The sequence below is a fragment of the Vanessa cardui genome, chromosome 8 (genome assembly GCF_905220365.1).
Source record: "Vanessa cardui chromosome 8, ilVanCard2.1, whole genome shotgun sequence".
NCBI classification, from domain to species: domain Eukaryota; kingdom Metazoa; phylum Arthropoda; class Insecta; order Lepidoptera; family Nymphalidae; genus Vanessa; species Vanessa cardui.
Genome location: NC_061130.1, coordinates 8,371,660 through 8,388,241, shown reverse-complemented (window position 1 = coordinate 8,388,241; position 16,582 = coordinate 8,371,660). Strand labels below are relative to the sequence as shown.

At 32.5% G+C, this 16,582-nt stretch overlaps 2 protein-coding genes across 2 annotated transcripts in view; one reads left to right on the top strand and one right to left on the bottom strand.

Moving 5' to 3' along the window:
- Positions 1-62: 62 nt before the first annotated feature.
- Positions 63-6,914, bottom strand: LOC124531997 (pancreatic triacylglycerol lipase-like). Its single transcript, XM_047106610.1, has 8 exons — positions 6,721-6,914; positions 6,328-6,385; positions 4,838-4,976; positions 4,072-4,185; positions 3,804-3,955; positions 2,668-2,888; positions 2,128-2,284; positions 63-1,759 (listed from the first exon to the last, which is right to left on the bottom strand). Exons 1-8 carry the CDS (start codon positions 6,851-6,853, stop codon positions 1,654-1,656), a joined length of 1,080 nt encoding a protein of 359 aa, XP_046962566.1. The 5' UTR covers positions 6,854-6,914; the 3' UTR covers positions 63-1,653.
- A 2,773-nt stretch (positions 6,915-9,687) lies between these two features.
- Positions 9,688-16,582, top strand: part of LOC124531766 — a 49,847-nt gene continuing 42,952 nt past the window's right edge. The window contains exons 1-2 of the mRNA XM_047106288.1: positions 9,688-13,842; positions 15,370-15,391. Of these exons, the coding sequence (XP_046962244.1) occupies positions 9,688-13,842; positions 15,370-15,391 (4,177 nt within the window). The remainder of the gene's footprint in view (positions 13,843-15,369; positions 15,392-16,582) is intronic.

Sequence of the window (16,582 nt, the reverse complement as noted above, 5' to 3'; positions counted from 1 at the left end):
CACAAGAGCTTGAGTCAGAGATTCAAAGGGTTAATTTTTTTGTATTAATTATAACAATGATGTACTTTGGTCAATTTATTTTTATTTGTATACATAATTCCTACTGTATAATAAAATTTACATTCGTTGTAATACAATATTGTGCGTATAATCTACTCATGTATTGTGTTTCAAATCGACTACGTGAAATTCTATATTAAAATTTTTTACTAAACATTAAATACATTTTCCGTAGATTTTTGGTTACAGTAACATTTAAACGGGCATTTGGAAAATCGTAAGTAAATATATTGAAAATAACACAAGTAAATAGTATATTAAAAAATAAGTCTATATTCATTTAAAAATTGTAATATTATTGAATATACGCAATTAAATTCAAATTGTACAACAAATGTTACTAATTATTCGGTCATATGGCTGTTTCAAGTTTTCTTAAACTTCTTTTGACTTTGTCTTTATATTTTGTCCCAATAATTGTGATGATCCATTGTCAACTTCCATAGAAGTTATAATCGCTGAACACTTTTTAAAAACAGTCAACAAGGATGATGTATATTGAAACACATAATCATTTTTAATCGCATTTATAATTTTGTACATAAATTGTTATGTAGTTATGACAAAATTTGGTGAAAAAACTTGTAAATTTATCAATTAAAATAAAAACCATCCGACATTTTTATTATGTAACTTTTTTTAAAAGTAGCTGTCAGTTGCATCACTAACAATTAAATGAAACCGATTCCGTACCCGTAAAATGAAAAAAAAAATTAAGTACATTATATAAAAAAAAAAGTTCTAAGCGTTTCCTACATCTCTACTATACAATTCCAAAATATGTTGGCATAACTTCTATTACGTATTCGATTTTCAAACATTTAAAAATATGTTGTTGAAAAATTAAGTGTTATTTTTCGATTTTTGTTCTATAACAAAATATACAGATACAAGCCATTTTTGTTGATGATGAATATAAATAAATACAGATAGACAAAATCAGACAGCCCACAAAATTTCGATTGGCTTCACTTCAACTATCTCACTAGATTAAACTATGCATTGTGATAAAATTATGTAATATGTATTGGACTCATGAAGTATCGACTAAATGTACATTTCAGTACGTATCGTCAATTTCAATGGCAGGAAGAGTGAAGATAAATTAATATCTTTTAATTTATGGTCATATCCGTATTGGATTCGTGAAAATAGTTTAATTATTACATGCCATTGAAATATACTATAATTATAAACGGACCTTTTGTCAGAAAATTTTTTAATACATAATAGTAACATATGTAAAATAAATAGGAAAAAAATTACATTTTTGACACGTTTTATGTATACAAACATAAAGACCAATAAAGCTTTATTGATGTGATTTTAATTAATGTATTACGTCGAATCAAATATAAATAAATATAAATTGTATAATAATATATATCTTACGTTCTAGTTGTGCAGGTACATGTTATAATATTAATATAATGCTGTATACAGCAGGACCAATATTTATTTGAACCAACAACACCTTAAATATGTCATTTTACAATACAGTAGTCATATTTTTAAGCATTTGGTCCTCAGTGTAATATGAAGACAATTTGTAATTAAGTAGAATCACCTTTTTCTAACAATATATATTATTTTTTATATCTTTTTCCCCTTGTTACTTTTACTTTTTGTGTATATACCGTCCATTCCCTTACCAAACGGAGATTCGCCATTTGTTGTTAAGTAATATGATCCACGAGCACTGAAAGAAATAAAATAATTTAGTTTACTATTTTACAAAAGTTAGTTATGGCTTTGTGCATGTACATTGAATTACCGCCACTACGGTCAGTTATTGTTGGCTTATATTTTTAACGATTTTTTTTTATTTTTCCTTGAAATACCATTAAAACCAGCAATGTAATTTAAATTCGTATTCATAGTTATAATTACTTTTCTTGTGATTTAAAGTACAATGTACTTATTTGCTCCTAGATATATCTCGGGATTTTTGAGTTTACAAGTACGAATGTACATTTAATATAAATGTATTGAAATCGATTACGTCATATTACAGACTTGGAGAATAATAATATTATAATAAAAAACAATGTTTAAAACTGATATAACCTTGTGTCGCAATCCGCTCCCATGTACACCATTCCAACTTCTGGTGTCGGATTTTCTCTAAATTTGTGATAAGAATCAGCTGGTGAGGCTGGAAAAGCTTCGGGGTTCCGTACTGACTCAGCGTAGAACCTCCATGACCGCCAATGGCTACAAAGATCTGTCAAAAATTAATAAAATTTGAATAACCTGAGAAATTACGTAAGTATCTAATATATTTTTCTATGTTAATTTTTAAACACTAGAAAATATAGTCCTAATTTATTTTCATTTATATTTTCAATTTATCAATAAATATTTGATTTTTTTTCAATTGAAAGAACAACTACACCTCCTTGCACTTATCTATCTAAAAATCAGCAGTAAACATATTTTTTTAGTGCTCACATAAGAGTTGATAAGTTAATTGAACAAATGTTTTATGAATATATATCGAAACAAAAAATATAATTTAAGTATTGCAGAATAAGGTAAGGTAGTTTTCAGGTAACATGTAGGCGATCTTATGTGTAGTCATTTCCTATGTATGTCCTATTTGCTTACTGTCGTCAGAAAGGGGCATTGGGGCGAATCGAGGGCATCCTGGTTGGATACTCTTTCCTCCGTTCGGCCAAAAGTCTGCTGTGCCAGTTCGGACTGGTGCACCGTAGCCGCCAGCATCCGTATGTATCACATCGACGAATTCTGCGTCCTTATCTGTGACATGATCCATCACTACACCGTCTGGATAAAACGCGGGAAATGCTGGGTCTAGTGCTGTTACCCTGAAATCATAGAATTAACGATTTGAATTTCATTTGTTAAAGAGTATGAGTACGAACTAACCTCGGGAGCAATTTATTACAAAAAAAAAAGTATGATATATCATATATCTTATTGTCTAACTCAGAAATAGTGAAGCTGTCTTCAGTGTAAACATTATTAGAATTAGATTTTTAGTTCTGGGAATGGCCGCCTGCATGCAATCATCAAATTCTACCTCTTTGTAATACATATAAGTATAGATCATAACTGCATGATGTGTATTTAAGATGTATAGGTATATGAGTACATAGGATGTGATTTTTGTTATAATTTCCAATTGGTAGGCGCACTGGCTAGTGGGCCACTTAAAACTACGAGATCACCACCCATTTATAATATTCGATCATAGTCTTTTATGAAATTAATCCTGTTTCCCTAGTGTTTTTCAAGGATCTTATTAAACTTGTCCAAAAAAACCTATTGTAGCATTACTTGAGATAGGAATACAGGTAAACTAAGAATAGAACTTATCTTAATAAGTATATATTGGACTCTATTCTTTGTACTTATGATATAAATTTACAAAGCTTAGTTGCTTATAATTATAAACATCCAAAAGTAATTTAGCCATAATCGGTGTTTACGTCATTTTTTTCGATGGAAAAATTATAGCGTGTACCATTATAGCTTAATAATTACAAGATTTTTTGTTTGTCGGACCTTGTAATCAAAGCATAAAAAGACCCATACATAAAAAAATGTTTTAGTATGATAAAACTACTAAAGACTTGTTTCCTGTTTATCGTTAATTTTAGAATAACTTGATTGGAAGTATATAGAAGATCTTTTCGAGAGAATATAGTTTAAAAAGAAAAGACTAAGACCCAAGTTATACAACAACAGTTTTCGTTCTCGTAATGTTGAATACTAACTACCTTTTAATAGTTTTGTTGTATTTATTCTTGAGCTCTCTCGCTAAGTAACCAGCTACGTGACTTCCAAGGGAATGTCCTATAATCTGCATTTTTTCCATTTGTAGGCCTGATTCTATTAAAGTATTTATCTGCTCTGCGGATGCAATCCCGACCTGCGTAATTGAAATAGTATTTTAATTAAAATAACAACATTCTTAACAAACTGAGGAGATAAAAACATGACTATCTTGCTTGTGTTTTATAGGAAATAAAATAACAGAATAATTACCTTTTTAGTATTTCTTGCAGCATTAACTAAATAAGAGCCATGAGCCATATTGGACCAGTCTAGTAAAACAATGTTTGTCGCCGGTCTCGATTCTAAGTACGCATTCACCATGACCTGTAAAAAGGTAATTATGACATAATAATAATATTTTAAGTAATGGATATCCTCAATATTTTCTGCTGCGTGTTTTTGAACGACGGCTTTAGCCAAATCAAGGTTTTAATCTTACGGTCAAGTTTTGAAGGTCAAACACAATAAAAAAGATGCGAGTAGTCGTATTGTATGCGCGTTAGAAGTCATACTTCTTTTTCTTCGATTAATGAAAATTTAAATAATTCATTTGTAGTAGTTTATATATCAATAAGTATTATAGAATGTATGAATACGCACTTTAATTACGTGAACTGTAATGTATTATTATATTTACTATTTTTTGGCCACAACAGAGTGTCATCATAAAATTTGACCCTCAACACGCTTAAAAAAGTATATCTTAATACAAAAATAATTATTGCCTAATTAATTTCATAAATTCGGCTTGTTAATGAGTGTAGTAGTTACAAATTGAATGCATTAAATTCTACTTTGCTAGTCATTAGCTTATTGTTGTATTTATAATGCACTTAATTATTTCGTTAAATATAAACTTAAATACTTCGATATATATTTTATGTATATAAAAAATTGCAGCTTTATACATTTTTTTTGGCTGATAATAATATATTCTTATAAAACATTTAATTTATTATAGAAACAAAAGAAATACCTGTACACTTTCTTGCTGAGCCGTTTCTATAAAGCCATGTATGTAAAGGACGGTGGGATTACTGTTTTCGAAGCCTTTGACCTCGAGTAGTCGACTTGCCTGGCTAAGCGGTATGTCTACATATTCTTCGAATAAGTTTCTGAAAATATATTGAAAATAGGCATTAAATAAGCCTCCGTACGGAACTCGCTTATGAGATAGCGTTTCAATTATGTGTGATCCGCCTCATCTTTGAAGATATGGAACGTCGAGCTTATTTAACTATAGTTCTGTTTTCGATTGGTGGATAAACATCAATCATGTGTTCATTTTTTTTTATTTAATTTTTTAGTATCGTTTACGTTCACGGCCGAACATGAGGTGAATTATAAATACTGTTTTCCCACATATCGACCTTTGAATAAGATATACGTTCTACCTACTCGGTGATTTCGAGTCCTTAGAAATAATTAAGACACAACTTTTAACTAAAAATAAAGTTCTTTCAAATTTATATCTGAAAATTAGATTTTCGAATTTGAAGCTTAAATCAACATAATAAGGTTGATTTCAGTATATTAGCAAGAATGGTTATGACTACTAATGGTTGTGTTTTGCAAGGTTTATTTTTAAACAAGCTGTGCCCGCGACCTTGTACGCATTTGAATGTAACATAAAAAAATATTGTAGCCTAAGTTACTCCTTATTATATAAGTTATCTGACAGTGAAAGTCCCGTCAAAATCGGTCCACCCGTTCCAGAGATTAGCCGGAACAAATAGACAGACAGACAAAAAATATATTATTTTGGTATTGTATACATACATATGTATTAAGTAAAAAGGGCTATTTTCATATTAAAATTAGACACTCCAATTTTATTATATGTATAGATAAATGCGGAAATGTTAATTTTCTTTTTATAGAAATAGATAGTTAATTTAACTACTTCTATAATAAAGTCAAGAATAATATGTGACATCTACAATGTCTATAAAGATATAATTTATTAGCCCGACTTCGTACAGATAAAATATATATGATAACTTTACTTGTCCCCATGATCAAATACGACGTCGTTTTCAGATTCTGGATGGGTTCATTATTCTAGTCTAGCAGACATGGATTAAAATGAATAATAAAATATGTTATTTATTTCATACATCTTTAATTAAACATATTATATTATCGTAACCACATCTAGCAAGCTGTCATGGAATAAATGTAATTGAATATATTATATACACACTGTTACGTTAAGGCCGCGGGATTAGCCTTTAGCGACAAGACCTTGCATTATACCTAAGGTATTTCCCACTGTTTTTGTAACTAATTTATTAAGAAGAAATATCAAGAATCTTGTTTTGTTTTAAGAAGTTTCAAAATATTATAATTAAATAAGCTGTAACTACAGCTTTTTTTCAGGTTCACGCTACTTTATTTGGTTAAATTTGTGAAAAATACTGATTACAATTTCTAACATTTACTTATTAATAAAATGAAAATACATACCCATTATAAAAGCGTAGATATATATCTTCTATTCGATTTGTTCGATCTGGTAATATTCCTGAAATTTAAATAGACATTATTTTTTTACCATTTTCAATATCATGAATTTTAAACATCATAATATATTTAACAGCATTTCGCCACATTAACAAAGTTTCAGTTTATGACATCACACTAATTTAATGTAGGTCGGATGATAAAAATATGCTAAAAATTTTTTCGTAACATGTAAGTTTAAATTCTTTAAAAATATTTTCTGTACCGCCTAGCTTAAGACGATTTTTAACCGCATGGATTAACGTTACCTATTTATGGTCAGTCAAATACATATATATAACTAATATTTAGTTTTGTTTCACATGAGACGCATTTATAAATAAAGTGCATACATACCATTTGGCATTACATTAAATATATCCAACTGATTGATGAGATTTGCATACTGTGCACTGGCAATAAAAAATATTTGAAAAACGAAAACGATTTTACACAAGACGTTCATCCTAGTACAATTGAATTTTGTCATTCATAGAGATTATTTCTTTTGATATACTGTGTTTAACTTAATAGATCATTTGAGGAAATGCTCGCATGTCTAAGCAATGACTTACAATTTAAATAATTTATATACTCTGATCTGTTGATAACTTAAAGGTCTAATTCCGTATACATGTAATATATTATTATGTACTACATTAGATCTATTTGACCTTAAATATTACGTCTCACGTTGCAAAAGTACCAACTATAATTGGTTTATTATTTTGTTATGAATTATAAAATTATAATATAAATTAATTATATGTCGCATGCGTTGCAGATAATAACGGTAAATTGACTTTGGCACTGTAAACAAATTACTTTTATTAAATAATTTAAAAAAAAATCGTATTCATGACTTCAGGCTACCGAACCCAAGGCAAGAAGAACCAAGGTATAATTCAAAATTTTATTTATTGTTCATTTATTATATATATATACTGAGGCACATGTTTTCGTTTACTCTAGTCATAGGGTTAACTCACCTTTCAAACCGAAAACACTACAATACCAAATCGTAAGAATATGTGATGAGTTGCTGTTAGTTTCCCAGACTGCTTTGCAGAAATACCTACTACCAAGTGCATTTTTTCTGTATAAATATCTTATTTTATGTCGAGTAAAAAATTACAATCAAATAATTACATTTTTTTCGATAGTACATACGATGTACGAGATAAAACGAAAAAAAATTATGAGGGAAGGTAACTCATCAATATCGTTGAGAAAGTTTAATGATACAATAAAAGTAAATATTTTTTCATTTGATCCATAACATTCGACACAACAAAAACAACGCACAAATTCTTAGTTAAATATTATTTTAGATGAATTCCTTTACCACATAACACGAGATGAATTGTAAATACAAACAAATATGTTTTGTACAAACAAGATTAACTTATATATTATATAATTTAAACAACAACATGCAACTTATCGTTTGAATCAAAATACTCAAAATAAACATGGTTAGATGGAGTTCAAGTATAATTGTCCAATCGATTTTATGAATTATATTTTTTAGTTTACTATTTTTTAACTAGATGGCGCTAGTAGTACATTGAATCACGCTATCGTTTGGTTTGGTCAAAGGTATATAGTTTAAGTATGGAAAATAAATAAACACCTATACGTTCCGGGAAGTGTGTTTCATTTTAGCATGCATATCACTATCCCTGGCTTTGTAGACACATTAACATATGGTCCTTCGAGCCGGATCGTTTTTTGAAGAAAAAACCTTGGTACACTGACAAGTTTCAAACAGTCCAATTTAGCGTCAAGCCATCAATATTCAATAATAATTACAAGTGAGGAGAGATTATACAACCATACCAGCTACAGTGGCGCCCCTGACGGATAAACGAGGAACTACAAACAATGGTAGCGTAGTCAAAGAGCAGCAGTAGTAGCGGTGGCGCACCCTGTCATTTAAAAACCTACAGAACAGCGGCAGCGCAGTCTAGTGATAAAAGTGGTAAAGTGCAAATAAACTGTGAGTACGCTAATTTGAACCTTACAAATAGTCTATAATTAACTTTGATAATTATACTTGAAATCTTGAACTTGCAATTTAAAAAGTGTTAACGTAAGACTTAGAATAATTTCTCAAAAAGTGGAGAGACGGGGAACCTATGTCCAAAATTTTACAAGTGCACAACTTTAAAACACTTAGAAAAAATTTGGAATCCTGGACATAGATAAAATATTGAACATAAAATAAATTCTAAACATATAAAATTGCAACATTACATGGTGTTAGACATATTTAAAACTTTAGTGATTTTAGTAGGTTACCAAGCTTTAAGTTGAAGAAATCTGGAGTTGCATCTTTATTATTAAATTTTATCAGATTAAGCGTTGTTAAGTTTATATAAATTTTAACAATGGAATCTTATGCGCAATTACAAATTGATTTATATAATAATATGTGTAAAGCTTTTACAAACTTTAAGAAATCTCCGAAAGTAAGACTTACTGAAGCATATGGGGAAACCCGATTAGAAAATTTAGAAAAACAGTGGAATAGATTTACGGATAATCACTCAAAAATTGTTATGTTACCTAGAGATGTAAGTAAAGGCTCGGATTATCTTTCTAGCGATTTTTATGAAAAAGTTGAAGAGTTGTATTTAGATTTTAAAACAGAACTTAAAAAGCTGATTAAAACTTATAATGTATCCGAAGAGTTTCAGTCTAGTTCAAACACAAAAGAGTTTAATGTTAGACTTCCCAAAATATCCATTCCTGTTTTTAGTGGCAAATATTCAGAATGGTTCTCGTTCCGAGATCTTTTTCTTTCTTTAGTGCATAATAATCCAAGTCTGGATGATGTTCAGCGGTTACATTATTTAAAAACTCAACTTCAAGGTGAGGCAGAACAATTAATAAAACATATCCCCATTACAAAAGCCAACTACAAAAAATGTTGGGATTTGATAGAGAATCGATATAATAACAAGCGATATATGTGTAATTGTATCTTTAAACGTTTGTTTGCTCAACGGGTAATGAACCATGAATCGTCCAGTGGTTTAAAAGATCTTCTTGATACTACTTCAGATTGTATGCATGAGTTGTCAAATTTAGGTATTAATGTTGATTCATGGGACCCTATTGTTATATATGTTGCCAGCTTGAAGTTGGACGCTGAAACTCGTAAACAATGGGAATTACATGCTAATAGTTTAAATGAAGATTTACCTACCTTGACTCAATTTAAAGATTTTTTAGAAAGTCGTTTCCGCGCCTTAGAGTTTATGGAACCTTCAAAAAATAAAGCTAAAATAACCCCAAACACTTACCAAACTAAGTCCTTGCATGCCGCTTCAGATGTTAGATGTCCTCACTGCACCGAAAGCCACAAGTTGGTCCTGTGGTAAATTTGCCAAGGAAGATGTAAACGTACGGCAAGATATTGTGAAGTCATTAGGACTTTGCTTTAATTGCCTTGGTAATAATCACACCGGAAAGATATGCCGTGTACCAACGACATGCCGTATTTGTAAGAGGAAGCATCACACACTTCTTCATGGCAAAGCCAGTTCGTATACAGTGACAGTTGCTACAGATATAGATGTATCTGATGCAACTGAAAATGAACAAGAGGAAACCTACCCGGAATCGTCAAACCTGACGAATGAGGTCACTAATGGTATAATTAGTAATTTTGCGACGAAACAGACACGTACACAAACATTATTAGCTACAGCCCTGATTAAGGCTGAATCCAAAAACGGAAACCCTCAGATACTGAGAGCCCTGCTTGATCAAGGATCACAAACGTCCTTCATATCTGAAGCAGCGGTGCAACTTTTAGGAGTAGACAAAATTAATGCAAGAAGTTGCATCTCTGGTGTGGGTGGAGGTCAAGGTGGCTTAACTACAAAGTATGCAGTTAAGGTTAATATACAGTCACTTCATGATACTTCATTCCAATTGCAAGTACAAGCTCACGTTTTAAAAAGAGTTACTTCTGTTTTACCAGAAAGAAAATTCGTATTACCGCTTTGGGCAGATCTAGGTCAAATTGATCTGGCAGATCCGCAATACAACCTCCCAAATAAGATCGACATCTTATTAGGAGCTGAAGTTTATTGTAGCATTCTAAAACAAGGTTTAAAAAAGCACCCGACCAATTGTATGATCGCACAAAATACTTACCTTGGATGGGTATTGTCGGGTCAAGTAGACAATAACGAAAAATTAGGCAACTGCCACAATCTGGTTGCGAATCATGCCAAGCTAGAAGAAAACGAATTACTGAAACGATTTTGGGAATTAGAAGCCGAGCCAAACATGGTGCTCGAGAAAGTCTTCACTCCAGAGGAGGAAGAATGTGAAAAGCATTTTGCTACTACCACCTATAGAGACGAGACAGGTCGATACGTGGTAGAATTGCCTTTTCGTCGCACAAAACTTTTTGGTCAATATGGAGATACGAGAAAAATAGCCGTAAAGAGATTAATAGCATTAGAAAAGAGATTATCGAAAAATCTTGATCAAAAAGAAAATTATCAAAAGGTTATAAAAGAGTACATGACCCTCGGTCACATGGAACCAATAAGACATGAGTCAGTAGAAAGAGAAGGAAATGAGAATGTCTGGCTACCCCATCACGCGGTTATTAGACAAGACAAGAGAACGACGAAAACTCGTATAGTATTCAACGCTTCAGATAGGAGTGCCAATGGTATATCTCTCAATGATACATTAATGGTCGGGCCTACTTTGCAATTGGAACTACGTCAAGTTATCATGCGATGGAGACTGCATCCAATTTGTCTTACGGCTGACATTATCAAAATGTACCGTCAAGTTAAAGTAGCCAAAAAGCACGTAGATTATCAAAGAATAGTATGGCGTGATGATTCGCTATCTGAAATAAAAGACTTTCGACTACTAAGAGTAACGTTTGGTACATCCTGTGCGCCTTATTTGGCGGTCAAAGTTTTACAGCAAATCGCTATAGATGAAGGAGAAAAATATCCGTTAGCAGCAGGAAGAGTAAAAACTGATTTCTATATCGATGACCTCATGACCGGATGTCAATCTGAAACAGAAGCAAAGGAAATATATAAACAGATGAATTACCTATTAGAAAAGGGTGGATTTAAGCTACAAAAATGGACTAGCAATCGAGAAGAATTGATGAAGTGGTGGCAAGAAGAAAATATAGGAATAAAGGATAGAGAAATAAATGAAGACAGTGTAACTAAAATTCTTGGTCTTACCTGGAATCGATGCTCGGATACATTTCATTATGTAGTAAAAATGCCTACAGAGATGCCTGAAACTAAAAGACAAATTATCGCTGAAATATGCCGTTTGTACGATCCTCTTGGGTGGATAGCTCCGTGTGTAGTCACAGCAAAGGTTTTTATACAAAAAATGTGGCTTACAGGACTTGACTGGGACGTTAAATTACCATCTGAACTTTTGCTTGAATGGAAAACCTACCGGAAAGAATTGTGCAATTTGAGTCGCTTCCAAATACCCCGCTGGGTTCAAAAGGCAGATAGTGACATACAGGTAGAGCTACATGGTTTTAGTGATGCATCGACTGTAGCGTATTCAGCCGTCGTATATCTAAGATGTATTACAGCTCTAGGTCAGGTTGAGTCCCATTTATTAAGCGCTAAAACTAAGGTAGCTCCAGTGAAACAAGTGTCTGTCCCACGTCTGGAGTTGTGTGGAGCTGTTTTGCTTACTAAGTTGCTGGCTGAAGTGTCCAATGTTCTCCAAATAGATAAAGCGAATTTACATGCTTGGACGGACTCTACGATTGTTTTGGCATGGTTAAGCGATCATCCAAGCCGATGGAAAACCTTCGTGGCAAACCGGACATCTGAAATTCTTACGCGTTTAGATGCAGCTCAGTGGTCGTATGTCAAGACGAAAGATAATCCCGCTGACTGCGCGTCACGAGGTGTAAAACCATGCGACTTAATATCGGAGGAATTGTGGAAGTGTGGGCCAACTTGGCTACGCAACAACAAAATAGAATATGCGAAACCATTGTCTATATGTACCAAAACGGATTTAGAAACGCGACTCGTAAAAGCACATATGGAAGTCATAAACTCTAACAACGACGCTGAAGATTTAACCCTAAGGTTTTCATCATTACGAAAATTAATAAGAACTCTAGCGTACTGCCGAAGATTCCTAAGGTTGACACAGCCAAATGTATATAAAGAGAAATCTTTACCATATCTTACGGCCACAGAACTTCAGGATACACTGTTCAGCTGTGTTCGACAGCATCAATCTCATTTTTTCGCCGATGAAAAACGAAATCTTGTGAAGTCAAAGAATGTCGGAACTAAGAGCAAGATAAAAGCTCTAAACCCATTCCTCGATAAAGTTGGACTCTTACGAGTAGGAGGTCGAATGGAGAATTCAGAGTTACCAGACAATAGCAAACATCCTATTATTATTAACGGAGACTCTCATATAGCCAAACTTATTGTTACTGATGCTCACGAAAAGACATTACATGGTGGTCAGCAATTAACGTGTAATCTAGTTAAAACAAAATATTGGGTCACTAACTTAAAAAAATTAGCCAAAAGAGTAGTTCATTCTTGTATTGCTTGTACAAGAAATGCGGCCAAATTTCGAACTCAGTTAATGGGTCAGTTGCCACCTTGTCGAGTAACACCTGATAAGCCGTTCGCAAACTCCGGTGTCGATTACGCGGGACCCATTGCCATACGTACATCGAAGGGAAGAGGCCATAAATCTCATAAAGGGTATATTTGCCTATTTGTTTGCATGGTCACGCGAGCTGTTCACATTGAAGCCGTTTCAGACCTCACGACGGAAGGATTCTTAGCTGCTTTTAAGCGTTTCGTCGCCCGAAGAGGTCGCTGCAATCATTTGTGGAGCGACAATGGCACTAATTTTGTCGGGGCCTCGCGCGAGCTTAAAAACTTATTTTCACACGAAAAGTCGTCTATGGGAACTGAAATCGCAGCGTTACTGGCCAACAATGGTACAGAATGGCACTTCATTCCGCCGTATGCACCAAATTTCGGTGGACTATGGGAGGCAGGAATAAAAAGCACAAAGCACCATCTGCGCAGAGTTATAGGCGACTCTACCTTAACATACGAAGAATTGTCCACTGTTCTAGCACAAATCGAAGCATGTCTCAATTCGCGACCACTTTCAGTTGCTGGATCAGACCCAGACAATGCATTACCATTGACACCTGGCCATTTTTTGGTTGGCGAGCCATTGTTAACAGCCCCTGACCACAACTATGAAAATAAATCAACAAGCTCACTGCGTCGTTGGCAATTAACACAAAAAATGTTGCAGTGTTTTTGGAAGAGATGGTCTCAGGAATACTTGACCCATTTCTTTCAAAGATATAAATGGAATGTAAAAATCCCAGAATTGAAAATAGGAGATGTGGTTTTAGTGCGTGAGGACGGCTTACCTCCTGCTAAGTGGCTTTATGGAAGAGTGGTAAATCTTCATCCGGGAAGAGATAAACTCACTCGAGTAGTTTCTCTTAAATATAAAAACACGATCGTTCAGCGTCCAGCTTCGAAGGTTTGTCCCTTACCACTTGCAACTTAAAAGTGCAACTTCAATCTTTACTAAAGTTTTTTTTTTTTTTTTTTTTTTGGTTTAAGTTTATTTCTGTCTTCTTTATCTAATATGTATAAATTCGTATATTTAAGTTAGCTGTTACGTTACTTCGTTTATTATAATTTATTTTGTTATTGTGATGGGCATATTGAAGGACTATTTAGTCCTTGGGGGCCGGTATGTCCAATCGATTTTATGAATTATATTTTTTAGTTTACTATTTTTTAACTAGATGGCGCTAGTAGTACATTGAATCACGCTATCGTTTGGTTTGGTCAAAGGTATATAGTTTAAGTATGGAAAATAAATAAACACCTATACGTTCCGGGAAGTGTGTTTCATTTTAGCATGCATATCACTATCCCTGGCTTTGTAGACACATTAACAATAATATTACGAAAACAAATTACAATATTAAGATTGTATATAAAATATATCAAATTTGAATTTGCTTTAATATATGTATTTGTCGACAGAACGCTAAAATCTCTTGTTCTATTATCATGTTAGACAAAATAGCTATAAATCATCTGAGTTTATCTATGAACAATAATGTTCTGTTAATTTATCTACTGATATGAGTAAAAATTACTCACTCCATGCGAGATAAAAATCGATAAGATTATCCGTTTATGTCCGGAAAGATAATTTTATCTATGTGTGTTTTTATTATTGTAATTTTCTTTCTTTTTTATTCATAATTGTTTTTTAATGGTGACGTACCTTAGAGTGTTTGACTTGATTAATTCTTGATAAAATTGTAATCATTATTAAATGTACACTTGAATATTTGTCGATTAAATTACTGAACGCATAAAAAAAATTATGTTAAAATGTATAAATTGATTTCGTTAAATGATATACTGTGTGTAAATAAAACTGAATATAAACAATAGCTAATGATAGAAATCTGAAAACTATAAAATCAGATAGTAGTACTATAAATAAGCATTCATTTTAGATAATTTTGTATCCTTTTCACTTAGTTTGATTTCCAAACCAAAATATTTGTTGTTAAAAAGAAACCTATATTGTATTTAACAATTCCGTGTTTCTTTCAGATATATATATTTGCGGTTAAAATGAATATAATTTAAGTTAAAATATAATATAAGAAAAAATATTTAAAATTTTATTTTATTCACAAAAAGGCATAAATACTTTAATGATGCCTATTATATTCTTCTCTCTGCCTTCAACGTTGAAGTAAGCGTTTGCATTTCTAAGATCAAGCACCTTAGGGCTTCTGACCTACATTTCGTATTTAAAATTCTTTTTCTACTCACTTTTTATCAAATAAGATTTACAAGATTTTATGTATTTAACGTTTTGAATATTATTATTCACTGCTATGAATACACAGGAATAAGTGATACAAATGCTTGTATATTTAACCCGTAGCTGAACAAAGGTCTCGTCTTTGGTATGGTTGTGTTACCTGCCCGGGATTGAACCCGCAAACTACCTCAAACGCAGGCCAATTTTAACTATACCATAATAATGACTATTTATAATTAATAAAAAAACAGGTTATTGTAATAAATAAATATTCTACTCTAATCCCAATGTAAGTAGATGGAGCAATGGTTAAATGAAAATCAGAAGTAACGACAGTATTACACACACTCTATTAAACACTCAGTCCCAAGACAGCATAGAAAACAATTGAACTTTTTCTACATCGACACGGCGGGGAACTGATCCCGGGGCCTCGGAGTGGCGTACCCATGAAAACCAGTGCACACGCTACTCGACCACGGAGGTCGTCATACAGCATTCATAACATAGAGTTTCTAATACTATTTGGTTGTATGATGGCCGTTGTATTGTGAAAGTATTTTGTTCTGATCTTGCTCGGTTCTTTTTTATTGTTATTTGTAAACTTGTTTGGGTCAATGCGGTTATTTATGTTTGTGTTTGTACCCCGAGGTATTCACGGAGCGTTTTTGTTACGATCTCACGAGACAAGCTTGTTCTTTTTCCTCGAATACAGGCATTTTAAATATCTAAGCGATTTCATGGAATCTCCTGTCCGTTTCAAAATAGACATTCAAATGCAGTATAAGTATAATGACTGTCTAATATCAGGTTTGAGTTGCAAATTATCCGATACAACTTGTGGGTCACCTTTCGGTATGTTGATTGTTCTTTGTCAGAAGCATTCATGCAAGGGACAACAACGACTGCAAAGTTTATTTGAATCGAATCAATCTTATAGGAACACATACAGAACGAACGATACATTTGTTTATATTAAACTCCTACATATGTATGTCGTATACGAGCTGCTTTTGCGGTTTTACTAGCGTTTAACTTTAGGTAAGGCTCTGCCCCTGTAAATCTTAGTGTAATATAGTCTACATCGTATCTATGGCTACTTCAAGTGCTTTATAACTGAATAAACGTCAACTAAATAATATATATTGCATATTCTATTTTTTAATATATATTATAGTTACCTTGTCTGTATGACTTTAAGCTGAAAGGCAGAAGATTAAATGTTCTGCCTCATTCAAAAGTAACGGGAGTTCAAACGTAATGTCTCTAAGATATATTGTATACAATTCTATACACCTAACATTTCACCATACCTGAATATAGCATAATATCGTTC

Bases quoted from the DNA above. Each gene is read 5' to 3' on its own strand.
- LOC124531997 (XM_047106610.1), bottom strand. From the start codon at position 6,853: ATGACAAAATTCAATTGTACTAGGATGAACGTCTTGTGTAAAATCGTT. The intron at 2,889-3,803 runs GTAGTTAGTATT...CTATGATTTCAG, and splicing joins TACAACAAAACTATTAAAAG to GGTAACAGCACTAGACCCAG. The intron at 2,285-2,667 runs GTAAGCAAATAG...AATTTTTGACAG, and splicing joins AATGCCCCTTTCTGACGACA to ATCTTTGTAGCCATTGGCGG.